General features: G+C 36.7%; 1 protein-coding gene across 3 annotated transcripts; it reads left to right on the plus strand.

The window, feature by feature from the left end:
* Nucleotides 1-1,649: 1,649 nt before the first annotated feature.
* acsbg2 (acyl-CoA synthetase bubblegum family member 2) lies at nucleotides 1,650-27,671 on the plus strand. Of its 3 annotated transcripts, none has more exons than XM_055057978.1 (15): nucleotides 1,650-1,760; nucleotides 11,723-11,855; nucleotides 12,662-12,738; nucleotides 14,617-14,888; nucleotides 16,009-16,097; nucleotides 16,706-16,826; nucleotides 17,770-17,850; nucleotides 17,931-18,080; nucleotides 20,058-20,234; nucleotides 21,553-21,734; nucleotides 21,891-22,133; nucleotides 22,638-22,855; nucleotides 23,471-23,610; nucleotides 25,231-25,477; nucleotides 26,121-27,671. In XM_055057978.1, exons 2-15 carry the CDS (start codon nucleotides 11,746-11,748, stop codon nucleotides 26,237-26,239), a joined length of 2,226 nt encoding a protein of 741 aa, XP_054913953.1. In that variant the 5' UTR covers nucleotides 1,650-1,760; nucleotides 11,723-11,745; the 3' UTR covers nucleotides 26,240-27,671. The 3 variants fall into 3 exon arrangements, with proteins under 3 accessions (XP_054913953.1, XP_054913943.1, XP_054913936.1); XM_055057968.1 differs by lacking the exon at nucleotides 1,650-1,760 and adding an exon at nucleotides 6,417-6,638 and having other exon boundaries at nucleotides 11,677-11,855; XM_055057961.1 differs by lacking the exon at nucleotides 1,650-1,760 and adding an exon at nucleotides 6,417-6,638.
* The last annotated feature ends 37 nt before the right edge of the window (nucleotides 27,672-27,708 follow it).

Consider the following 27,708-nt stretch of genomic DNA (forward strand, 5'->3'; position numbering starts at 1 on the left):
CATTGTTCGGCAATAGGTAGCTACATTTACTTTATCAGTTAAAAAGAATATCAGTACTTTTACTACATCCTACTTTTTATTTTTATTTGAGTAATATTATTATGAAGTGTCAAATTTCTGACTCGAACCAAAAATCCAACAAGCTTGGCTGTAAAATGTTATTTTATATTTACCAAAGAAGCTAGTGAAAACTTTATATAATGTTTATATTCTGTCTTTTCCAGAGATAAGTAAAAGTACAGTACCTATTCTATTCTATTCTATTCTATTACATGTCCACGACTGCAGGGTGATACAGTTGTTTTGAAGCAAGAAGGTTCTGGATCTGATGAATTGTGCTTGAGGACTGCACAAAATAATGTAGAGGGCTCCAAATCCTCCCTGAGTTGCACTTTGGATACTCATGGTTTAAAAGCTGCAATATGTTTCTGCATTAATATACTGCATGTATATTTAAAACAACTGTCTCTGATGAGGAATTAGAGTTGTTAAATTATACACTTAATTGTATGGCATCTCAATAAAGTATCACACTCCTTGAGTCTTTGAGTTTGTTGCCTTATAACAAGAAATAACTTAAAACCACAAAGTGTTCAAGAAAGACGCAAACTTCATCACTGCACAATTACGCACTATGTGCTGATTTGTCAACAAAATCTCAATTAAAGTACATTTAGTGTTTTTAACTGCATTTAGAAATGTGTTCTTTTGTGTAAAAAATACAGTTCTGTATAAATTGTTCATAAAATATTGTAAAATTAACACAAATAATTAATATGTCAACACAAAAGCTAGCTAAAAACAAACATTTGTTCCAAATTGAAAAGCATTTTTCTGTTTTTGCATCTGAGCATATACTTATTGATAATTATGAAATAAAAATATATATACAGATATGTAGTGCCTGAATATTTCTGTCATTAATATACATCCGATTCCTTTTCTTAGTCTGCAATATTTTTCTTGGATTATAGCATCAGAGATCTTTATTTTATACCCACACAGGAAAACAAACTGCAGATTTATCACCCCTTCTTGTAATCACATCATTTTAACACATGATGGCAGCACAAACCTATGCTGCAAAAACCAAATGCCAGATTAATCTAATCTCAGTATAATCCTGTTTTTGATAAACTGGTAACACCTGTTCTGTTGAATTACAGTATGTTCAAAAGTGAACCAAAAGTGAACTCTTACATTGAAAACATTAGAATATAATACTTACATGTTAACACTTATATGTAAATGTAACAAAGAAAAACACAAAAATTCTAATAAATTTGCACATTATTGAAACATCTATATTTCTGTACCTCCATTCACCGAAACACATTACATATGGTAGATTAATTAAACACAGGTTGATGTTTTCAACCCTTTATTTTTAATATTTAAGATTATTTTCCATTGTTGACGCCGTATTCTTAGGATAATGAAAATGTCACCTTAATTAAAAAATTAAGAATTCTATTCAAAAAATAATTTTCGTATGGCAAAGGAGCCTGAGAATACGACATATGATAATTTATTGAGTATCCTTAAACAATATTAAATAATCAGAAACTGGTATACTGTTTCTGCTACTTTCTTATGAATATCCGACTTTAACAACATGAATTTTTCAGATTGAGATCCGGCAGTGTGAGAAAAATGGGAGAGTTTATCTTGGAGCTCTAGAAGCAGCTCAGCAAGCAGCTCCTTTCATTTCCCTGTCATCAACGTCACAGATAGACGCCTTTCAACAGCTTCTTCTGGCGGTAAGTGATTATTAACACCGCGTTTATCTTTGCTATTTCTCTCTTCGTCACCCTGATGTTATAATGTTCAGATAACGTCTAAGAATTTAGAGTGACAGTTTGCGGAATAAAGCTAACAGCAGATGCTAACAATAAAAAACGTCCGTCCCTTGCTAAGCATTCCGCAGTCATTTATTCCGCAGCCATTCAGCTCAGCAGGTTCATTAAGTTATTAATTAATTAACTAATTATTAACAATTAAAAAAAACTTTCTAAAACTGATGACAAGTTTCATTAACTTCGGTTAAAATCCCGTCCGTTATAAATGTACACCTGCTTTGGAGACGCTAGCATGAAGCTGCTGTGACGTTTATAAGACGCTTAAATGCAGTTGGAGATTTACAAAACAGGTTTCTGTCTCCGCAGCGAAGGAATGAAGTGAATGACACCCTCAGATAAAACTGAGAACTTTTAAAACACAGGGATGTTTTACTGAGGAAGACACTGCAACTGTTTCATAACTTAGATATTTGAGTTTTTTGGTTTTTGCGTGAAATGATAGTAGCTCAGATGAACAGGTGATGTGATTTCCGTATGATCCGGACCAATTGGCTACAAATCGTCTCTTTGCTTACTATTAAACAATAGTAATAAGCATCTAATAATCAGTGTTGTATACAGTACTGAAATCTCGGAGTAAAGTAAAAGTATAGGTACCGCTCCAAAATATGACTTTGGTAAAAGTAAATGTCACTGATTAAAATGTTATGGAAATTACTGGAAAAATGGATGTACTCAAGTAATGTAATGAAAAATACAAGTAAAAAGTAAAACAAGGCAAATGCAGTTTGAATGACATTTTTTATATTTTGGTAAATTTGTCAAAAACACTTAAAATAATGTACACAGCCAAGTGCAGGCAAAATGAAACCTGCTAATAGATATACCTGCAGGCATCATTTAGTTAAGAACATTAGGTGCTTCACCTAAACCACAAGGTTAACTTAACCAGCTTTACAACTGAACCAGCTTCTTAGTATACCCTCCAGGACAGAAAATGCAAAGTTTTTGTAAGCCTTAAGTGTTTCCTTTCAGTAAGGTCAGTGCTGAAAATGAGAAAAATAAATAGTGGCCAAAATGCGGCCAACATTAAGAAAAAAAGCCGTTACGATTACTCTACTTCACAAACTATAGGTGCACACAACTGGTCATTATGTAAAAGAAAAAGAATTGGGAGGGAAATGCAGCTTATTTGGCATCTGAAGAGGGAGAGCTTTTTTGTAAACTTTGTGTTTAATGGGAGAAGCGAAACAGACCTCCGTGAAGCAGACACCCCATCAACGTCAAAATATCCAGAAAATAGTCTGATTGGTTAGTGCTTCGTTTGTGCAGCTTTGGTTATTAAAAAGATATTGAAAATAATTTTTAGGCCATCTAAAATATATACTTTTTAAGATTACAATTACTGAAAATATTGAGTATGACTAAAAATTCACTAGAGAACAGTGTGTCTCGTGTAACAGCATGAATTTTGTGTCAGTTGGTCACAAGGCAAGAAATCTATTTCCATTAGTTTCTCAGGAGAGTTTGAATGTAAAATTTGTTGACTCTCCCTGAGTGAAACTCCGACACCTTGAGGAAGGGGGAGACCTAGAGACCGGCTGGCCGAAATTAGCGTTCATGAATCGGATCAACCTTGAGCCAGGCGCCGCTCACACCGGATATTGGAATAGCCAAAATCCAAATTGAAAACAACTTTGCTGCGTTTGTTTTAACGGCACAAACCTGCACAAACGGAGCACTAACGAACCAGCCCACTTTGGTTTGTTTTGGAGCAAACTGCTGGGATGGTGAACTCTGGATGGCCTAAAAAATCATTTTAATATCTCGGAAACCAAAGCTGCACAAACGAACATTTTAACGGCACAAACCTACACAAACGGAGCACAGACTGTTTGCTGGACTTTTTGACGTAGGTGGGGAGGAGCGAAACCTGTGCATCCTATTGGTGGTGATGAACAAGCCCAGGCAAGCAGACTTTGTTGCAGTCAATCAGTAGGTGGGATCCAAACACTTGCGTTTCTCTCTCGCTTTTTTGTAACGAGTAACTAAACCACACATTGAAAATGTATCGGAGTAAAAGTTTACAATTAAGTTCGGAAATGTAGTGAAGTAAAAGTGAAAGTTATCAAAAATTTTCTTACTCGAGGAAAGTATGAAGTACTCCAAAATATACTTAAGTAAAGTAGGGAAGTATTTTTACTTCGTTACTATACAACACTGCTAATAATAATACTTATTTAAGTATTATTTGAGCCTAAATGATACTTTAAGCTTAAAGTTATTATTAATACTAAGTGATTGTTAAGACTTAATTAACTAATAAGCAAATCATTACAGTTCATGAGTAGTAACTAATATTAGTACTATCATACTAGTCAATTAAATGTAACTGACTCAAATTTAGTATGATTTAAATGTATTATTCAGTACGTTAGAATATCATTGAAAAGTATCTAAGTCAAGTAATTTTAAAATGTGTAACTCATAGATTTATTATACACAAGTTATTTTGTTCATGTGATCATGGTGGCTCACAGATAATAAACGTCTAAAATTTAGATTTATTAGAAAATGCAAACATCACATGAGACCAATAATAAAGAATTTTAAATCAGTAAAATATACATTTGTACTTTTACTATGACCAAACATAATATGAACTTACACTTATATTTACAATAAATGCAACTTCATTATTACAACTTGTACAGTTGTCAGTTCTTGAAGATCCTAAGTACGCACAAACAGCTAAGGTTGCTTATGCTTTGGGCCAGCTCTGCTCTCATAATGCTGAGTAGCTGGCATTGCTTTACAAACTATATAATGCTAAACCTTCATTTTTCAGCTTCTTCTTCCGTATTTGTGGTTAAATTGGGATTCTTGAAACCCTAAACTGTCATTATCAAAATATCAGTACAAAAATAGCACAAAGCTATAATAAGAATATATCACACTTCCTTTATCCTCAGTGGGTGACATTTAAAAGAGTAAGATGTAAAACAATGTTGGGCTGCCATCTGTGTTATTTGACTACATAATGACTTTTTCTTTCTGTAAAGCATAGCTCATTTGTTTAATCCAACAGGAACAAGAACATTAGCTGCATACCAGTAAATAAGATATTAAAAGTCAGCCTATTTTTACACGGTTATCTAATTAATTGGTTTCTTTTCCTGCTAGATGCATATTTGCAGAGTATGGGATGATAGAAACAATCTCTAGAATGCGTCAGCGCTAAGATCGCCCTGCAGCATGTCAGAGCAGCATGCGTGGTTGCACCAGATCAACCAGCTCTGGGTGTCACGTGACGCAGTGGTGAGGCAGCTATATGCCAGCCATTGGCTGCATTTTTACCGATCGCACCCATTTATGAGATCATGCAGACCTCTGGGTACAAGTCGAGGTCAGTTCTTTTAGTGGGACCAGATTTCTTTTTATATCAATATATTTCTGGAAACTTAAATGTTTACCCTTAAGCTCTTATATGCTGAAATTTAATGAGTTTTAAGATTAGATTCATGTATTGTACCTTCAAGGGAGATTAAAATGTGGTTTTCTGGTTGTTTTTCAATCTTTCTTAATCTTTCCACTTCTGGATGTATTTTATCCTGGCACACCTCTGGTATTTGTTTGTTTAAACAGGTATGTTCCTGCAATTAAAAAACCAAAACAAGAAGAGCAGGATTGGCTTGTCAAGCTACAGAGTTAAGTTGAGAGTTCAGATTCCTAAAATTAAGTCAGAAAAACAAAGTTCAAGGTAGTTAAAGCACTGGTCTTAGTGGTTGCGATTGGCAGTGCAATAAAATGAACCTTGCGATTGGCAGTGCAATAAAATGAACCTTGAGAAATACAATAAATTAAAATATATATACTTTTGTTTATGATGATTTGTAACCTGTTGAGATGATTATTTCAATAATCGATTTATCACGATTAGTTGTTTCAGCCATAGTTGTGTCACCCCAGCCAAACTGTACCTTATCCCAAAGACATACAGTTGGACTGAACTGAGCCCAGGAATGATACGTTACTGTCAGTATTTTGGCCACTTTTGCAAAAGAAAATTGTGTACTGACACCTTCTGTACATCTAGGTGGAAATGAGGCAAGATTGGCCACAGTCTGTCCAGTAAGATCTGAATCCGGCAATCTCACTCACTTCTTCATCCCACTAATTAACCTCCTGAAAATCTGTTGACTCGGTTGATGTGCGCAGAGCGCCGGTGATGGGTTAGGGTTAGGGTTAAGCTTGTTTAACTGAAGTTTGTTCACAGGGTTAGTGTTTGTAGGTCATGTAGAAAATGCAACATTAAATGCAGAACACATTATGAAGCAGCCTGGCCCTTCAGAAATATTTCTGCATCCGACTTGTCCGATAGTAACCCCACGCTGCATGTGGATGTGTGTAAAAGGCGGCATTTCTCTCGTGGGGGATGGGTCTCGGTTTCAGCATCATCAGTGGGGAGGGAAACGTGTCTGCTTCCTCTCTGCAACTTCCCCCTCCTTCTTTTTTAGGTTTCTATGTAATGCATGGTGTGAGCTTTTTCAGCCAATGAGACCGAGCTAAACGAAGATGGGTGGGGAGACTGCCTGGAAGACACTGGTGAGCTAGTCTTGGGTGGGGTAACAGCAGGAGGAGGGACTAACAGAGCCGGCCGGCTGCTCGTATTTGAACATGAATGATTGCCTGTAGACATCCTGGTTAGTTGTAGGATTAGTGCTGCATCTGCTTCATTTAAAAAATTTAAATAAAATAAAAGAAGGATAGCAAAAGGGTGGCAATCCTAGAAACAACGTGTTGGATACCGAGAAGAGAATCATCATCTAACAATGCAATGTGAGTAGCTGAATTTAAAATTTAAAAAATGTTTGGCTAGGAGGAAGAGGCTTAATCCTGAATAACAAGCTTCTTTTAGAAAATCTGGTTTGGTAAGAAAAATCTGGTTTGGTTTTTAGGAATGATCTCTGAAAACAGGTTGGTTGTTGTGGATTTTATGAGAGTTAAGATGATGAACATCCACAGATTTTATGCCATAAGCTAATTCACAAGTTTATTTTCTAATACAAATATATTGTATTTCACTTATTTTTCGTTGAGTTTTTGCTGTAGTAAAGGTAAACTTTGATGAGTATTTTAAGTCTTTGGCTCGGTCGGACAGCTAACACAGACGGTCTATTTGCTGAATGGGTGTAGCCCAGCCTGCAGAGCTGGATGAATTTCCCATTTTGCTTTTTTGTCTTTTAAAAGCAGAAGCTCATTTGTTAATGAAATCAATTTCTTGCAAACTGATTAGTTTGATAACAAAAAAAAGAGGATACAGATGATTACGTCCAGTTCTCTCCATCAAGGATTAATCTATGATATGAGTTCAGTTGATCTTACTTTAGCCTATTTGGGAAAACAGAAACAAAGACCTTCAGAAGGGGTTTTTCCCTGCAGTTTAGTCGATTAATCAAAGTGAAACAGAATTTTTTAAAATAAAATTATGCTGTCTTGTGGGGATTCCCTCTATTGAATGTTTTTTTTCTATTAGGGTTTTGCTTTGGCTGCTTCTCTCTTAACCAGTGTCCAAAAATAAAAGTGTTGTTGCTGCTTCAACTGTTGCTGCTTTTCCCTTTCTGACTGGGACAGCTGTTGCTAAGCTCGACTGTCTTCCATCGTCATAATCCTCTCCCATCTGCAAGACTGCAGCATCTCTACTGGTGACAGTCTGTACAGGGGGGCGAACTCCACCGGGTGATTCATCCTCAGCAGTAAATTGTTATGCACAAAAAACATAACCTGAAGAAAAAATACCTGTATAGTGTTTACTTCAGCAGAAGATGCCATAGTATGTGAAATAAATTGTTTACTTTTTGTCAATTAGATTATTTTAAGGTGTTGAAAGATTGTTTTGAAGTAGAATTACTCAAATATCTTATTGTGAACACAGCTTCAGAAACTACTGATCAGTGATGGGCCTGAACGTTCAGAGTCACATAAAGACAATTACAAAGTCGGTCTTCTATCACCTGAAGAACATTTCCAGGATTAAACTACTTATATTCCAGGAAGATCCTAAAAAAAACTCATCCATTTGTTGTTTATCTTTACTGACTACTGCAACAGTAATCAGTAATCAATTGCCTTAAAAAATCAGACAGCTGCAGCTGATGTGGAACGCTGCTGCCGGCATTCTCACTAAAACCAAGAAGATGAAGTGCATCATCTACAGAGGAGACCTTAAAATACTTCAGTTAGTTTATCAATAACAGATGTCTTAGCACCAAAAAACCTTATAGACCTGTTGTCAGTATATGAACCTTCCAGACAACTCAACTCGTTTGGTTTAAGTCTTTTCTTCATCGCTATAATGAGAACCAAACATGGAGAAGAAAAATTCAGCTTCTAAGCTCCTCAAATCTGGGACAAACTTCCAGAAAGCTGCAAAACTGCTAAATCAAATCTAAAAATCAATTTCCTTATAGCTTACCATGGCTAATAATAACCAGAACAGCATTAAATGTAGCCTGTTTTTCAACTGACAGTTTTCCTTTTCTAATATTTTTTACTTATTTGTTTTATTTTATTCTAAAACACTTTCAATTGCCTTGTTGCCGAAAATGTGCAATGCAAATAAAACCGCCTTGCATTGGCCTTAAAGCATCAATCTCTGTCCTCAACGTTGACCGTTTACTGAAGCACTGCAGGTTGCTTTGCTAAAATGAGAAGTGGAATCTCAAGAATGTGATGTTGAATGCGAAGGGGCTGCAGAGTTTTTAAAATACAAAGAAGTAAATAAATAAAAACAACTATAGCATGCTAATTATTTTTCTAAATGTTTCTCACCCACAAAAAACCTGACATAACCTCTAAAAGTGAAATGAAAGATGAAATAATGACGCAACAACTTGGTTGGATCTTTAACTCTGTCAACATTCAGTTTTGATTAGTTCGGCAACATTTCCTCACCCTGCTTCCCAAACGTTCATATTCATTTCTTAGATTTTGTTCACAAGCCAAAACTTCCTAACTTTGTAGCAAAAATGAAAGGTTTTGGACTGAATCTGTTATTTGGAGACACAGCACATTCATTCTCCTTTAAGAATCGAGAAAAGTTCAGCCAGATGTGGATATTCTTCTTGGAAGAAAAAAATAATACAGTGTTGTAATCCTGAAAATAACAGGAATCTGTTGTCACATGTTGAACACAATCAGCACTTGTTACGAGATTCATCCAGCTCCTTCAGTGTCTCTGTTCTTGGCAGCCTCCCGGACTAGTTTTCACTCTCGCCAAAACAATTTCCAGTTTCTGTAATATTAGTGTAACATTTTTTTGTGCAATGGGATCCGATTAACCCTTTGTAGCGACAAGGTGCTGCTTTAGCTAAGTATCAGTTCTGTACAACCAGATTTTTGCAATATTTTAGCCGTTATGTGCTTTTCTGTAATAAGAAAAGTTTAACTTGGCTTGTACCAAACATGTTTCAGGTTCTTCATGGAAAATATTTATCCAAATGTATCCTATTGAATGCCGTCATACATTTTAGACTAATTCTGAAGCTGATGCTTAAAGCAATATTTGTCTAAATACATCAAAGGGTTTTACAAGTTTCACTAGATATAAACATTGATCTAGTGACTGGTTTCAAGGTATCTATTCATAGTTTCAAACCTGCTGATATTTTCTTTTCATTAGTGATTAAAAGGTATTTTAACAAGAGAAAAATCAAGAGTAAGCAGGTAACTGAAAAAGGCTACTTCTATTTATCATGTTTATTGGAAAAAACTAATATATATTACAAATTATGACTGTTATAATCGATATGGCACAGTAGTTTAAACAAATTTTTTACTCAAGGTTATTATATGTAGTAATGTCATACCGACCCATGACTGATTAGGTTTCTGTCACGCCCGAGACCAAAACAAAGTCAGAGACTGAAGACGCAGGAGGGGGTTGGGGTCTCAGTTCACCTCCTCATGTCGGCCTCCACCCTCATCCGTCTACGCTTGACTCTGCAGACTGAACTGGCTGGACGGGTCATTTAACATCCCCAAACCTGAGCCTTCCCCAATGTGAACCTTTAAAAGTGAGAGCAGGCCTCAAATGTTTTGATCAGCGCCAATTTGGACACAGTTGTTGGTTAAAATGCTTAGTTTAACTGTTTGTGGTTGCCTAATGGAGGCCTAGTTTGAGCAAACTCTGTTCCTGCTCCCTCTGACCTCTGGAGTCTTTTTCTTTCCCATTATCCGAGCCTAATTGTTCCCGACAGGCGAGCCATGATAGTCTCCTGCCACTACAAGCAGACGAAGCTGCTGGAACGTGTTGTCAGCTCCCTTAAATAAACAGGTCAAAGATGTGATAAGGGAGCGAGGCGGAGTCCGAGCCGTGCAACAACAGAGGTTTGAACGAGGGAAAAAGGGCGCGGATGTGACAGCGTTTATTGTTGTGGAGTATTAGACGTAGTTCCTGTCAGAATGCAACAGTAAAGCCAATAAACAAAACTCTGAAGCGCCTGTATTCAATGTTTAAAACACTGCTAAAGCTCCAAACTTTGACTATTAGAGTAAAAATAGATGTCTTTGTGTAGGCATCTTTATGCCATTCACTGTTTCTGAATTTTTGACTATAGCTGTGGTCAAAAATAAAATTGTATTACCGATATGTTTATTTTAACCGTTTTTTTGTTTGGACACAGCATATGCATCCAAACTTTGAGCATTGAATATGTTATGGGTTTGTTTTGTAAACTACAGGCTGAATATATATATACACCCCTCTCTAACACTCGTCTCTGTTTTCTAAAGCCATGGCATAACCCTGGATATTTGGTCCTTATTATCAGAAATGATGGAGTTCATTTAATTTGAACCTCAACTTTAAAGCATTTTTCCTAATTTCTTTTAGACTATTAGAGTCGGACCCTTAAGGTTAGCCAGTATTATATATTTTTAACATACCATATTGTTCCAGTACTGTATGTTAAAAATATATCGTCTAAAAATGTCACCTACCTGATAACAGTTAGGATAAATGATAACTGTAAATAATGATAGTAATAGGGTTATTTTCTTACATCATAAATTGGTCCCTTTGTGTCAGTTGGGCTTATCGTTCATGTGTCACTGTGTGCTGCCATTTCTCAATATGCTGCTACTAAAAATAAATATGACTACTGAGAGATGTCCAAAGGATTGTTCCAAACTTGTGTGTCAAAACAAACACGGATCAGGAAGATAAAATAAATATTTTTACAGTGTAAACAGGGACGTGTCCTGTGCAGATGGATTCAGCTGCAGCTCTGTACAGCTTCTGACTTTATGGGAATTTTGCTGAATACTAACTAACAGTAGTGCACTACTAACTAGACCCTGAGCATTACACTGCCACCACCAGTTGGTACTCTGTACATAGGTTTGAAAGCCTCACCTTGATGTCATTGTGGCCGAATAATCTAATCTTTTCCTCATCAACAAGGCATTTTTGTCGTCCATGTGAACGGCTACAAATTTCAGCCGATGATGGCGTTTCCTTGGTTGTAACCCATTTCCTTTCATCGCACAATGACAGTTTGGGATTGAAACATGGAGACACAAAACAAAGTAACATTAGAGGACTTACATTTGTGGCCTATTCAAAGCCCTGACCTCAGCCGTACTGAAACCAACAATTTTAAATGAGCTGCAGTATTTGTGACATGAAGAGAGATTAAATGTCCAGAAGCTTATTTGGTTTTTGCGACTTGCTAGAAGTTGTTTTGCATCTGATCTTCCCTCTCTGTAAAAACATTTTGATGAGAAAAAACAACAAAATTTTATGTACGCTGCTAAACATCTGTTTTCCTCTCTCTGATAAATAATCCAGCTGATGTGCTTTCCTGTGTTCCTGTAGCTGCTTTTTACTGCGTTTAAAGAATCGTGACGTTTGTCACCTGCAGTGACTGCGTGCGAGTCCAGCGCCATGTCCGAACCAGTGGTGGTGGAGCCTCCGAAAGCAAGAGAAACACTGGAGTCCTGTGGTGCAGGAGACAGCTCAGCGTCCCTCGATGACGGCATTGTGGACACAGCGAAGTACGTTAACACGAATGCGTTACGAGGGCTAGCGTAGGAAATTACTTTCAACGTAATGAGACAAAAACGTTTGTTATTCCTTTTGCTTTACTTCAGCTGCCAGTGGATGGTTTGTTTGGTCTCCACAGGCTTATTATTTTCTAAAAAAGCTCCCTGAGGTTCACCTTTTGGCACATTTGCTATTTCTTTTTATATACAGCATATGAAACATTCTGAATTTATCCTTTTCTTCAGCATTTTTGAAAAGAAGAGAAAACAAAATGTGATTTCTTTATGTCTTCAAGCTATTTTAACAAATAATGCTCAACATAAAGACTCATGGTTTGTTTTCAAATGGGGCTGCAACTAACTTATTTAACTTATTTCTCCTTTTTTTAAAAACTGGACTTACTTTCCTGTCCTATGGGAAAGTAAGTCCATTTATAAATACTCTCCATGCTTGTCAGCTCAGAAGCCATTCAGGCTGAAACTCCTTATCGTCACTTTTTATCGACACAGACAGAAGAATATCAGAATCTTGTTTAAAATACTTCCTGACATTGTAAGAGTGAAACTGAACTAGTACAGGAAGTTAAGGGTTAATCAAAGCTTCATTTGCATAACTTTGCATTTATGAATTAACTCTGGAGTCCAGGCTGACTGTACTTATTTTGATCTTTAAATACAGGTCAAAATAGTGGATGGTGACAGCCACTGTTTTTCCCCTGATGACTCGGCACTGTTTTACCTCCCTCTTTCAGATTCACCCCACTTCCTTTGGAAATTCACTCACTCATAAATGTGTTTTCCTTCTTCCTGTTCCTCAGTGAGTCATCAGAGGAAGAGTCCACCGGGGAGAAGGAGGAGGTCGCTGATGGAGATGCAGCCTCCGCCACACCACAGGGTGAGGCCCCAGGGAAAATCGCCACGTGTTTGTTGTCTGAGCAGCTGGATTTAAAAGACAAGATTAAAAAATAACTTTTAGGCTTTACTGTCATCCTGGACGCAGTTATTCTGTCTGCTCTGGTTGCTGAACTCAGCGTTTGTGAGCGCACGTCTTTTCCTGAGGAAGGAAAAAACACATTCTTTGGCAGAACAAACTTTCCTTCCTCTTTCCTTCCCTTAAACTGTGACTTTCTTTCCAAATAATGTCAGTGATGGGAAAGTGTTTCCTTCGTTCATCAGTAAAGATAACAACAAACTCCATGTGTATCCATAAAACATTTCTTATCTTACTTTTGGACAGTTTTATTCTGTGGAAATGTGTTCAATAGACCCAACCTGTATCAGCATAAGAACAAAAGCTAATAGATATTTTTCTTTCCACGAGAAAGTTATTCACCGTCCAGCTTGTTAGAGGAACTGATAACCAGCTGCTGTTCCTGTAATAAATCCACCATGTGATCTCACTTTATATTCAAAACATCCTGCAGATCGTTAGGCAACATCCCATCTGGTCTGTCACACTGTAAACCCCCAGAGGGGTGAAAAGCCGCCTCCTAGATTAATTATTAAAATCCTTGGGGTTTTATGGCACCAGAAGGCGATGTTAGCTGCTGCAGTTGCTGCTACGTGTAATTCGAGTACGATAGTAAAATAATAGATTAGGTATGACAGGCAGACAGACAGTACAATCTCTGAATGTGATTTTTGCCAAAGTTGAGGCCAGGCATCAGCTGACATCTTTGCGACCTGTCAGATTCAGCTTGCAGTTTGCACCGTATAAACAGACACACATCCTGTTTTCTCTGGACTAAACTTCTCCTGTTTTAGGTCAGTCAGGATTAAGAAAGTTATTTCCGCTCACTGAATGCCACATTAATGAGAGATCCTCTTCAACAGTTGCCTTTATTGTTTTCTTTATATTAAAACTCAGATTTAGGCAGCATCAGTACTGTTGACCCAATTTGTGCAGTTTATAATAGGGCATGTTTTGAGGTTTAAATAAACTTCTGACTTTGGAAATGATTTATAAAATCTTTCTCTAATTAATCTCTCATTGAGTGAATCCAAATGGACCTTAAGATTCAACATCTCCTCATAATACACTAAGTACAAGACCTATTTGTTTTTACATAGGCGGGACTCAAAAGTTTTAATTGAGTTAATTATAATGAATTAATCGCATTTAATTTGAAAACCCATATATCGACAAAATAAGAAATGTTTTCAATCCAAAAAACATTTCTGATGCAAAATTATAGAATAAATAGAAATATGAACTCACTAACAATGAGATTTGTCGTTTCTAACCTGTTATTTAGAATATTTAAACATTATAAAGTGCGTTTATATTATAACCTTTCAGCTTCTAAGTGTTTCAGGAAACCCTGATCATTCATGTAACTGTCTTTAAAAAGTGTCTGTGCTTCTGCAACATGTTTAACATTGAGAAGCTATTTTAGTCTTAAGTAGCTTTGCTGATCGGCTAACTCCTTTTTGCATAGCCAGATCATTTTTTTAAAGCTAAAATTACCCCCTACTGGGGCAAGTGAAGCTGCTTTATTGTCCAGATTCATGGACGTGCCAGAAACACAGCACAAAGGTTCCATCTCTGGTGTGTAAAATAAAATAGAAAAAGATGAATTGTGTTTTAACTTGTCAACCGTAAAAATTTGTGTAATTAAGTAAACACTGGTCCTTCTGTCTTTTAGCAGCAGAATAACAAAACTGCATGTAGAAACTGAATATTTGTTATTTTAGAAATCATGAAACCTTTTTCTTCGACTGACTGGCTATGTTTTCAGAGCTCTGAGTGTTTTTTTCTCTCTGCATGTTTCAGTGAACGCCCGGCACCCAGACTCCCTGTCCGTGCGGCCGCCGCCAGAGCTCAGTCTCTGGACGACGCAGCGCGACGGAGAGGTGAAACTCCGGATGGAGGAGTCTGGTGTGGCTGCAGAGGAACCTCTGACTGTGAACCAGATGTTTGCTGCAGCCGCAGATCGATTTGGTGACTTAACAGCTTTGAAATGGAAGGAGGGCGAGGGGCAGAGATCCCTCACCTACAAACAGTACTACCAGGAATGCCGCACTGCTGCCAAGAGCTTCCTAAAGGTTGGTTTCATTTTCTTTTTTCTAATCCGATCAGAACATCTTCAGGGGAGATGGTTCCTTGTTTATCCACATTCCTTTTATAGTAAAAAACACATTTTATTTCAGTTTGTTTGGACACATCCTGCAAGGTTCAGGTGTTAAACACTCATGAATTCGAAAATTAATTTTAAAAAATTCAGATTACTTTTAGTTCCAACTAAATGCATCCCTCGTTTCATGTCTTAGTTGGACATTTATACTCTTGTATGTATAATTTGGTCAATTTGTGGATGATTAACAGCATAAATTTGTTTCCACATCCACTGGAAATCTGTCAAATCATTTTTTCTTTTTCAACCAAACCTTCAGCATATTTGCAGCATAATATTCACATTATATTTAGTTCTCTGCAATGTAAAACTTCATGAATTTAAATGGTGATGACGAGGCAACAAAAGATTATTTCAGAAATCAATTATTCTGACAATTAACTGAATAATCAGATAAAAATATTGACACATTCTGCAGATTTTTAATTTTTTATGATTCTATTGAGAGGATTGTTTCGTCTGTCTTATTCTCACATTTTCGGTTTTTGTTTTTGTGGTTTTTGTTTTTCTCTTAACTCTATGCCAAAACAAATCCATTGAGTGCTGATAGTTGTTTTAAATTTTTTGTTTTGTTGTTTTTTTTTTTTACATGTAAATTGCATTGTCTCTTCACTTTATATTACAGATTGTCATCATTGCTATTTAAATTTTAGCTTCCCTTCCCTCCCCTTCACCTTCCCAGCCTTTTAAATCGAAAGTTATGCAACAGCTTTCTCTTTCTTCAAAGGAGTTTTACGGGCCTACGTCCAGTCATTTTGTACTTACTGGATAAGTCTGCGCTTAAGTGTTTTAGTCTGTTTTTATTTTATTTTTATATACATTTCTTTCATTATTGTTATTTTTTTTATTCTTCCCTTCATATGGATATGAAGACTTAAGTCTTTTCAAATTGAAAAGACTTAAGTCTTTTCAATTTGGTCAATGTTATTGATGCATTAAAAGACGCACATAAAATAACTTTTTACTTGAGATCAGTCAACTGTGTATTTCATATTTATTTTTTTAACTTTTGTTGTTTTATATTTCTGCAGCTCGGTTTGGAGCGTTTTCATGCTGTCGGAATTCTGGGCTTCAACTCTGCCGAGTGGTTCATCGCTGACATCGGCGCCATTTTGGCCGGGTAAGTTTCCGACTTCTCTGGTTTGGTCACGATGATTTATCAGCGTTTCTGCATCGGCGTGTTTGTCACTGAGGTTACCAGTGTCCGGCCTCGACTGGCGGGTCAAGGTCGGCAGGTCGAGACATTATCCAGCCGAGATATTTTTCTGATTGATGAAAGCAATATGCCAAACAAGAGGTTGACTCACTGACAATTAATGTTTCTTCCATTAACTGATTGGAAATTGAAAAAGGTATTAATCAAAACATTTTTAAGGATTTGCTTCCACTGGAGTGTAACTGAAGCCAGATTTTAGCAACAGGACTAAAGATTAAGATTTCAACATAAAATCCGCTCCTTCTGAGAAACCAGAACCATCCAGCAGAATTAAAACGGAGCAAAGCAATCGGTTACAGCTGCAGCTGTTACATCACCAAACATCTGCAGGGATGTTTCATGCTTTGTTTCCAATTTAGTGATGTAATAATGGGAATATTTAATGAATTTAGTTGTTTTTTGGGGGTTTTTTCCCTAAAGCTCCTCCTTGCTGCCTTCATGCAGGCTTTTTTCTCTTACTGACCCTGACAGGATGAGCTGTGCTAACTTTGACTCTCTCTCACCTCTTGCAGCGGACTCGCTGTGGGGATTTACACCACCAACTCTCCTGAGGCTTGTCACTACGTAGCAGACACCTCCAAAGCTAACATTATTGTGGTGGAGAACCACAACCAGCTGCTGAAAATCCTCCAGGTGAGAGGAGAATCACAGAGAAACAGAAAATATGACTTTTTTCTGTCCCAGAAAGGAACCAATAACACAGTTTTTACCACTTTAGATTTGTTCTTTTACGTTGTGCTGATTACATTCCTTATTAATCTGATTTAGTAACGCATATGGAAGTGGCATAAATCTGTTAATATCAGAATTGGGCTGTTTAGATTGCTAAGAAAAAGTCACATATGTGCAAAAAAAGAATCAGGTTTGGGTCGCATTTGTTTGCTGTATGGATGCAACTTTTCTGCCATTTTATTTTGAAAAATATTGCTCCAGCAAAAACTATTAAGTATTAATTTTTAGTATAAATACAACTTTTTTTTTTTTTTTTTTTTTTAGATTTAATAACATTTCAGAATATAACATTTTCGTGGTTGCTTCATTAGTTTACACAAGGTGGAAACTTGTTCACCTCACATCAGAAGATATGTTTTGATTTCAGCCACAAAAATTTGAGTTTAGACAAAAAAAATACAGCTCAATTAGAGAGTAAAAGATGCTGGAAAAACTCAAAACAATAAAATATTAGAAGTATTTTTGGTCCTTTTTCTAGAGCAAATATCTTCGTACACTCAAAATAAGACAAAACTAAGGTTAAAGTAAATTTTTAGCAACACATAGGAGCTTGTTTTAAGTCAATAATATCTTTATATTGATGAAAAAGTGCTTGATTATCTCACTTATAATGTGGGGGGATCTCTGCCAGTGGAACTAGTACTTTTTTATGAATTAAATAAGCTCCTTTTCTTGCTGAAAGCCGATTGCAAGTTAGTTTTGTTTTATTTCAAGTGAACTAAAATATTTGCACCAGAAAGAGGACCAAAAATTCTTGGTAAGACTCTGTGTTGTAGTATGAACTAAAATGTTACCAACAAAAAAAGGTATTGTCCTCACAGGAATGTATTGTTTCTGCCACCAGATTGAAAACAAGCTGCCTCACTTGAAAGCAATTATCCAGTACAAAGATGCACTACAGGAGAAGAGACCCAACCTGTACTCGGTAAGCACAAACACAATGAGAACGTGGAGCGGCTTGTCGGATACCAGAAAGCCCGTCTGATTGGTTTTTCTCCACAACAGTGGGCAGAATTCATGGAGCTCGGCCGCGATGATCCGGACGGGCCTCTTGATGCAATCATCTCCAGCCAGAAGCCCAACCAATGCTGCACGCTCATCTACACCTCAGGAACCACGGGCCAGCCGAAGGGCGTGATGCTGAGCCATGACAACGTGAGTGATGAGATGTCACATGCTTCAAGCCAGATGTCAGTGAGTCTGTGTGCCTCATAATGGGCCTCGTTCAGATCAGCACAACATGTGAAGGGTCTGACTATCTGAAGTGACAGGATAGATATAAGTAGAAATCGGGTTTCACAGTATGACATGAGCACGCCCAAAACCAGACAACTTGATTTGACAAGCATATTTTACACTGCAATAACACAAAATCTTTCCAAGTATTTTGATCTAGTTTCTGTTGCAAATATCTTAATACACTTGAAAGAAGACAAACCTAACTTGCAAGTAATGTTTCAGCAAAATATCAATTAATATTGATGAAAACGTACTGGTTATAGGTGAAATAATCTGAAGGTGGATTAAGACAAAATATAGCTCCACAGGGGCTAAAATGCATGCCGCACTTTACAGATTTGTCAAACGCCTTACTTTCCTTCCACTTCTACTGCGCTGCTACTTTGTGTTGGTCTACCACATAAAATCCCAATTACATACACTAAACTTTGTTAATAGCTCATAAAATATTACATAAGTTCAAGCTTTGTTTTCACTGCACAATGTTTCAATTTTAAACATAAACAGCCACAAATCCCAAATTTTTAATCTGACTGATGATAACAGTTATCAGCCATTCACCACAGACTTTCTGCATGGTTTGGCTATGACCACTTAAAATACAAAAATCCTCAAACTGAAAGTGAGAAGGTCTAAAAATGTTTTATCTCTCCTTGTGTGCCGATTATCTCTGCATCCCTCAGGTTGATCTTGTGACGCTCTGATGAAACTCAGACAGGAACGCATGACTGTTTTAAACTGCAACAAAAGTTCAGGAGCAAAAAATCAAATCTGAGGAATTAGGATCTCAAACTGTTTTGCTAATATAGTGGAAATGGACAGGTATTCTTCCGGCGCTTCTTAGGCTTCAAATTACTTATTTAGAGGCTTTTAGCTCAGTTTTGTGTTGTAGTTCCTGAGCAGCCAGAAAAAATACCGAATCAAAATTTTGCAATTTTACAAACTGATTGTGTTCTTGAGTCCAGTATCTTAATGATAAAAATCTAAACTTAATAAAAAATTTAGATAAAATAAAGTGTATTTTATTTTTAAGGGCATACTTGGTGTCTTTGCTATGAGTTTTGAGTTACTGCCCTAAAATAAATGATCACTACAGAAATACATATTTATCAGCTTATTTGAAGATCCTAAAATCTTACCACGTATTTTTGTCTAGTTTATAATAAAAATGTCTTATTACACTTTAAATAAATCAAAGCTTACAAATAAACTTTCAGAAAGACGCAGTGGTTTATTTTAAGACAATAATTCATTAATAATGATGGAAAAGTTCCAGATTATTTCACTTTTAACATTGAAAAATGTTAAGTGAAATAAACACCAATAATTTTTCATCATTATTAATGAGTTGTTGACTAGAAAATGTTCCTATATCTTGCTAAAAAGTTACTTGGAAGATAGTTTTGTCTCTTTTCAAGTGTACAAAGATATTTGCTCTAAAAACTAGATAAAAATAAAAAAATTAGCATTTTTGCAGTTTCACAGTTAAAAAATGGATCTGCGTTTTTTAAACTGGATCCAGTTTTGATGGCAAACAAAGCACTAAAACTCACAAACCAGAAGTTGTTACAGGTCAAATTATTTTTAGCCGATGAGATTTTGAATTGAATTATCCTCAGTCTAGTTTGAGGTTTTCAGCATTTATGATTTAGTAGAACACCAAGATGGTCAAATGTTGCACTTAAATATTTGGAATGTAATAAAAACTAATTTTTAGTTTCAAAGATTTGAAATGTAAAATTTACAGGGACTCTGAAAATCATTTATTAGTAAACAACTGACCTACAAAGGTAAATATCAATTTAAAATCACTATAGTTGGGTATTCATGCTTCCCCAACCCAGAGGTGTATGACATCTACTCTAATCCATATTTTCTTGACTTTCTCCTCAGATAACTTGGACAGCACATTCCACGAGTTTACACGTCCGGCTGACGGACGCCACTGAGGCCCAGGAGAAGGTGGTCAGCTACCTGCCGCTGAGCCACGTCGCAGCTCAGATGGTCGACATTTGGGTCACCATGAAGGTCGGAGGGATGACCTACTTCGCTCAGCCGGACGCCCTGAAGGTGAGAGGAGCTGAAAACGTTTTCTCACAGCCTGACCTTAAATCAGACAAAACTTTTCCTGCTTCAGGTCAGTCAGAACTACCAGTTTCACGTTGCATCTCACAAGTCGTAAAGTTCAGGTGATTAGTTCTACGAAGTTAAAGCTTGATAGAATAATACATTTTATAAAGTTGAGATATTTTATAAAGTTAGAGCTTTATAAAATATATAATTTTTTTACATATTTGTTAAAACTGTCACCATGTTTAAATGTGTTAATGGCAGGGAAACTGTTTATTTGCCATTTTTGTTGGCCTTAGAATCAATTAGCATCTAGAATTTTCAAAAATTGACATTTTTAAAAAAAATTTTCCTTTAGTTTGTATTCAATTCTAAATTTTGAAGTAAAAAAATATCTACTAATCACAAACGCTGAAATACCCAAACTAGACAGAATAATTCACTACATCAGGTGAAAATCATCTGATCTGTTATAACTTGATCTAAACTGGATCCAGTTTAAAAAGATCCATTCTTGAACCAGGATTTAAGAGCACTGAAAAAACACAAAATCTTAGCAAGTTATTTTGTCTACTTTTCAGTACAAGTATCTTAATACACTTGAAATAACACAAAACTTACAAGTAACTTATTAGAAATATAAAGAAACTTTTTTAGTCAATAATTCATTAATAATGATGAAACTAAAGGTTGTGCTATAAGAAAGTAGCTAATAAGAGCAAGGAGTGCGCACATGTGCATGATTGACATCGCCGAGCCCCTCCTCCAGGTTCTGATTGGTTATTTCCAGTTAGCACTCGGAGAAGAGGAGCTTGATTTTTTTTACATATTACCCGTTTCATACTGTACTACAATGACAGTGACCGTTTCAACAGATATGCAAAATATATTTTTAATAAAAGTTACAAATTGCAGCTTTAACCAAAATGTAATTTAATCTCATAAATAAAAAAAATATTAGTATAATCTTTAAGTTTGATATGTTTTCCAGTTTGTCGTTCAGATGCTGGACGTCATAAAACATGAGGAACATGTCGTATGAATTACCTCCTATTTTTAAAAGATCTCATTTTGTTAATCTCTACACGATAAAACCTCAATTCGCTTCCTCTCGACAATGGCTTTTATTTTGAAACCAGATCTATTTAATATAACCCCTCAATACGTTTATTGGCACAATTAAAGCGCATCATATTGTGAAGAATTGATGATCAACAGGACACAGATAACCAGAGGGCCACATGTGTGCTTTGTTTGGCTTAGCTAAAAGGTTCTTCATGGAAACCATGTAAATAAATATTTTGTTATGTTTTCTCAGGGATCTCTGGTGAACACCTTAAAGGAAGTGCATCCGACGGCCTTCATGGGCGTCCCGCGTGTCTGGGAAAAGATGCAGGAGAAAATGAAATCCGTCGGAGCGAAATCATCTACTGTGCAGAGGAAAGTGGCTGCCTGGGCCAAAGATGTCGGTCTGCAGGCCAATCTGACCAAAATGAATCAGTAAGTTTTATTTGACAACATTAAATTCATTCAGAGAATTGGTTTCGGTTTGTGTTTACAGTTTTTTAAAGCATTTTTTTGTCCCACATTACATTTTGTGGCGTTACCATATGGTCAAGCTTTCACTTCTCCATATTTTTCTTGTTTTCCCTCCAGAAACGTAGCAGCTGCCCGCAACCCGTTCAGCTATCATGTCGCCAAAATGCTTGTGTTTAAGAAAGTACGCAAGGCTCTCGGCCTGGACCTCTGCAAAAAATGCTACACAGGCGCCGCCCCAATCACCAAAGACACCCTGGAGTTCTTCCTCAGCCTCAACATTCCTCTCTACGAGCTTTATGGCATGAGCGAGAGCACCGGACCCCACACCATCTCCAAACCTGAGGCCTTCAAACTCACCAGGTAGAATTTATATCGTTGACGGGAAACAAACATTAAGCACTAGAGTCACAAAGCAGATAGCGCCAATATGTACAGATGCTAATACATACAAATCAATTTGTATTTATCTGCAGACAAAAAGAAGAGGTCAAAAATTTAGAGAAGACTGTACTATATATATTTAAGAGAAAACACCTTTGTGTGCAACTATAATCCACCCAAAACTCCTGCAGTGGCATTTTTATTATATTACCTCGGTTCAGATTCACTAAAAGATTGCTATTTTATTGCAATTTGGGCAATTAAATGTTTATTTTCCTATTTTAAAATATAATTTAATTATTAGCATGTTACAAAGTATTTCAATATGCTTTTACATTGAAATTAAGAAGTAGGACGATGCACCAAAGTCAGATTTGCACACAAATACCCCCTGAAAGTAGCTTCATAAATTTACCACTCACTTCTTTTAAAATTATTGTTAGTAAATTAAAAGCTGATTAAATTACGTTTCTTGTCCTGTAGTTGTGGTAAAGAGATTCCAGGGTGTAAAACAAAGCTGTACAGCCTCGACGAGGAGGGAAACGGTGAGATCTGCTTCTGGGGCCGCCATGTCTTCATGGGTTACCTCAACATGCCCGACAAGACGCAGGAAGCCATCGACGAAAGCGGCTGGCTGCACTCAGGCGACCTGGGCAAACATGACGACAACGGCTTCCTCTTCATCACAGGTCGTATCAAAGGTATTACGCCTTATTGATGTGGAAGTTGTTGGTTTTTTTATCATTTAGGGTTGAAATGATGAATCAGATTATTCAGTTATTGATTGTAGCCTGGAGTACACAGACAAAAACATCGACTTCCTGAAAGAACAGCATAAATATTTAAGCCAAGACTATATATGTATATGTATACATACATATATAAATATATAAAGAGAGACAGAATGTCATGACCTCCTGCACGGAGATTTTGCGCATGCGCACAACGGTGGAAGAAAAAAAGACGATTGTCAAAGTTAAGCTAGCTAACATAAATAAACGACTACCACCTCACTATTTTTTCTTAATTAAATTTTATCTAGTTAACATAGTGTTAACAATCAGTAGCAAAGCACCGAGTTTCTCTTTACACCCAAGATAGTTTACATCAGGCGTGCATTTAAGGTTCAACGTGTTATGGTGACAAAAAACAATGCTAGTCATCATCGGCTAGCATTGGCCTGCTAGCTGGTAGGCTAGCAGCTTTTAGCCTACCAGCGATGGATTCTTGCCGAGTATGGATCCGTCACTCTGCAACGGATCCATACTCTCAAACATAAACTTCTGTTTATTAACCAACCGCATGTTGTTCTGCAGAGATTATCATCACAGCGGGAGGCGAAAACATCCCTCCGATCCCCATCGAGGACGCAGTGAAGGAGGCCGTGCCGCTGATTAGCAACGCCATGTTGATCGGAGACAAGAGGAAGTTTCTCACCATGCTGCTCACTATTAAGGTGGGAAACCACAACACACTTCTCTGTTTTTACCAACGTCACTCAGATAAGATGTTATGACTGTATTACTGTTGTAAAAATGTAATACTAGATCTAATCTGAGAAAGATTAATTGTCATCACTGATGGCAGAAACTAAAAGACAACACAAACTTTTTACCTTTAGCCTCCAACACTGCCCCCTGCTGCCTCACAAACATCATTACCATGTCTGCAGGTTTATACTGGTACAAACCTTTTGTCACATGGCCCAAAATTGTTGAGACAAAAGTAAAATCAAGCTAAAAAAGATATTAAAATACAGAGTAAAAATAAATTCAAAATAGGATCTAAATAAGAGTGTAGTTGAAATCATCGAGCTTAGGCTACTTTAAACAGAGGAGTGTAAAGTCTGGATTTGAAATATCAATGACTTTTTGTGACAGAAATCAGGTGGGGATACTTTGTGTTGTACTCAACATTCTTCATTACAGGAAAATGATGTCAGGAATAAGCTTAGCCCGATAAATACAGCTGCATCAACCACCCCTGTTTTACACCAAGATCTTACCACTGACTGCTTTTACAATGTTAATCAGTTACTGCACTGATTATTTATTTTCAAATCGCAAAAAAAAAAGTTTTTATGCTAGAATAAGGTTGTTTTTCAGCTGAATTTCGCAAAGCTGTAGAGAAAACACTTCATTCGCATCCCACGAGTCACATGATCTACAACCGGATGTTACTCCTGCCAGAAATGATGAAGAAGACGACAGGAAGTTGTCGAAGGATGATGGCAGCATACTTTTTAATGACTTATTGCGTGACATAGTTATTTAAAGCAAAATAATAAAGTTGGATTTATTCCATATAGAAAGGTTTAAACAGGGTAAAACACAGTTTTAAAATACTCCAATGAAAATGGAAACATCCAAATAGCTTACTGTGAGAATTAGGCAATTAAAGTAATTATAAGCAGATTATAAAGTTCACAGCTGATGTTCCACAGCATGTAGTTGTTTCAAAACATTTGTAACGGCTAAAATCTGATACTTTAGGCTACTGATTGATGTTCCTGGGAGCCGTTGGCTTTACCTTTGCTTAAATAAGATTCGTACTGCTGATCTTCACTTTGAATTATAATAGTCATTTATTATCAATACAATGTCCATTGTCCTGCCATTTCCATTTAGATCCACATAAATCTGACATAAATCAAAACCAAGCAGAATCACCCTCAACCTTAAATACTCACTCAAAATGAAATGCGCCCCCTGGTGGCAATAAACAAAAGAAAAGATAAATGACTCCTACGATGTACAAAGACAAAGTAGGATTAATATTTATTTTTCATAAAGATATTAAAAAATGATCTTAATTCGCCAGCAAGATTCTTGACTTTAATAATGCAAGTAAAGATATTTTTATTCAATATTAAAAAGGCTTTCTTAAAATGCCAGCTTTTTGACAAAATGTAAGTAGAAACTGATGAGCTGTGCTGTACATTTCCTATCAGAAACAAAGTTTTACTGAAAACTATCTTGGGTGTAAATCATTTTGTCTTCTTTCAAAGCTTCACAGACGAAAGCTGTGAAAGTCTGAGCTGTTTGAAGCTGAAGTCGTTTTGTTTGCTGTGCTGCAGAGCCAAGTGAACGCCGAGACGGGCGACCCCGAAGACGAGCTGACGCCCGAAGCCGTGGAGCTCTGCAGGAAGCTGGGCAGCAACGCCACGCGCGTCTCTGACATCGCGGGCGGCCGGGACCCCATCATCAACGCCGCCATCCAGAAGGGGATCAACGAGGTCAACGAGAACGCCACATCCAACGCTCAGCGCATCCAGAAGTGGATCGTTCTGGAGCGGGACTTCTCAGTCGGCGGAGGAGAGCTGGGTCAGTGAGAACGACGAGTTTCATGCTTCCTCTTTGGCATTTCTTCGGCATTTGACCGGATCGGATCACTTAGAACCAGGCAGGGAAAAATTAGCCAAATTTAGATTTTTTGCAGATCAATCAGTGCATCACTAGTGCAAGTCCTGCTCCAATTTAATTTTTAATTCAGGCAAAAGTAGAAATTTTGTACTTAGCTTTTTTATTAATCAAATCTTATTGTAATTTTTTATGCAGCATAACAGCTCCTATGAAATGCAGCAGGATTAGAAGCCCTAATGAAATGAAAATAAGACTTTTTTTGTCTAGTTTCTAGTTCAAATAACTTACTTAAAATAAATAAAAACCAACTTACAAGTAGTAGTAACTTTTTAGCAACATATAGGAGATTGTTTTAAGTCAATAAATACTTAACATTGTAATCTTCCAGGGATTTTAGTATTTATTTAATCAATATTAAGAAATTATGGACTTAAAATAAGCTCCTATGTCTTACTGAAAAGCATTTGTAAGTAAATTTTGTCTTATGTCTGAAAGTCAGATAGCAGGTTTAACAACCGAGCCAAACCTGTTTGGGTTAAGTTCAAAGAGTCGCCCTGCAGCTGCTGCATTCTGGGTAACCATCTAACCCTCACTTGTCCAACAGGTCCGACCATGAAGCTGAAGCGACCCGTGGTGCTGAAGATGTACAGAGAGCAGATTGACAACTTCTACAAAGAGACACAGACCCCGACGACCCAGGAGAACCCGCTGCCTCCCCAGTAGACGCCCTTTTGACCTTTGACATCTCTGCGCCTCGTCTGTCCTTCTCCTGATGTCATTTGGTTCCTGTTTGACCGCTTCGCCTCGCTTTGTTCTTGTTGTGCAGGCAAAAGCAGAGAATTAGCTTTATGTTTTTAAACATAAGCGCAGCTATTTATTCGACTGACGAAGAATCCAGACGGATCCGTTTGTCGTACTGAAATACTTGAGCTACAGACATGAAATCCAAAAACGCAGTTTGTTTTTTAAAGGAATGACTTCTCATATTTATTTCTTAGTTTGCCAAAGTTGGTGTCTTTTTGCCAAGAAAAAAACATATCAACTGATTTCAAAAAAAGAAAAAAAAAGAAGTTTTAGTTGCAGTTTGCAAAAATATAACATCTGAAGTCGAACACTGCAAAAACACAAAATATTACAAAGTATTTTTGGTATGATTACCAGTGCGAATATCTTATTATCCTTTAAATACAACAGACAAGTAGCTTTTCAGCAAGTAAATAATTCATTAATAAAAAAAGAAAAGGTACCAGACTGACAAAACATTTTTCCTAAGTTGTATGTAAAATAATCTGCCAGAGAAACCAGAACTTTTAAAATGAACATTAATAAATTGATTTAAAACAAAACTTTTTTTATCTTGTTAAAAGGTTATTTTTAAGATACTTGCATTAGAAACTAGACTAAAAATACTTGGTAATATATTGTGTTTATGCAGTGAAGCTATCTTAAATCCAAAACATGAAGCCATATCTGTTGCTTTTTTTAAATCCTGTTTGTTTGTTTTATGCTCACTTGTTTATTGTGTGAAATATTGTAAAAAATATTTGCTATCTTTTGTTTTATTTACACTTCCTGGTTGAAACGGTTCGTTTCATCCACGCATACGGTGAAATGTTAAGTTGGTGCATCAGCTGGAAACGCCTCGTTCTGATGCGTCTGAACGAAGGAAAAAGGAGTTTTCCCTTCTTGAAGACTAAATTTTGAATTTTATATACACTTAAAACAAAACCTAATTGCACTTAGTACAGCTGATGTATTCATGCGGTTGTTTGTATATTATGATCCTTTAGGTGTGAAGCATTCAGAGGGCGGTAGAGGAAGTGATAACTGGTTCTGGTTCTTTTAACGCAGCTAAAGCTGACTGTAAATAAGAGTTATTTAAACAGCTGAATGGAGGAAATGACGGTAATTCAGCGTCGGGTTAAGTGGGTTTTCAGTTCCTGCATCATTCATCTAAAGAACAAGCAGATCTAAACAAGCAACAAGGTTCAGAGATGTTTCTAGAGCCCAGACAGAAACTGAATCTACCTGAACCTGAGAGGCGAGTTTATCAGGAAATATGCTGCTGAGATAAAGTGAAGAAGTTTCCATTCATCATGACACAAATGTGAAGATTTCTCTCATCTGTTCTGGAATAAAAATATGATTGCAATCATGTGAGGAGTTTGTTTCTTGTGGCTTTCAGTGGATAA

The sequence above is a fragment of the Poeciliopsis prolifica genome, unplaced genomic scaffold, assembly GCF_027474105.1.
Source record: "Poeciliopsis prolifica strain line A6 unplaced genomic scaffold, Auburn_PproV2 SCAFFOLD002, whole genome shotgun sequence".
NCBI classification, from domain to species: Eukaryota; Metazoa; Chordata; class Actinopteri; order Cyprinodontiformes; family Poeciliidae; genus Poeciliopsis; species Poeciliopsis prolifica.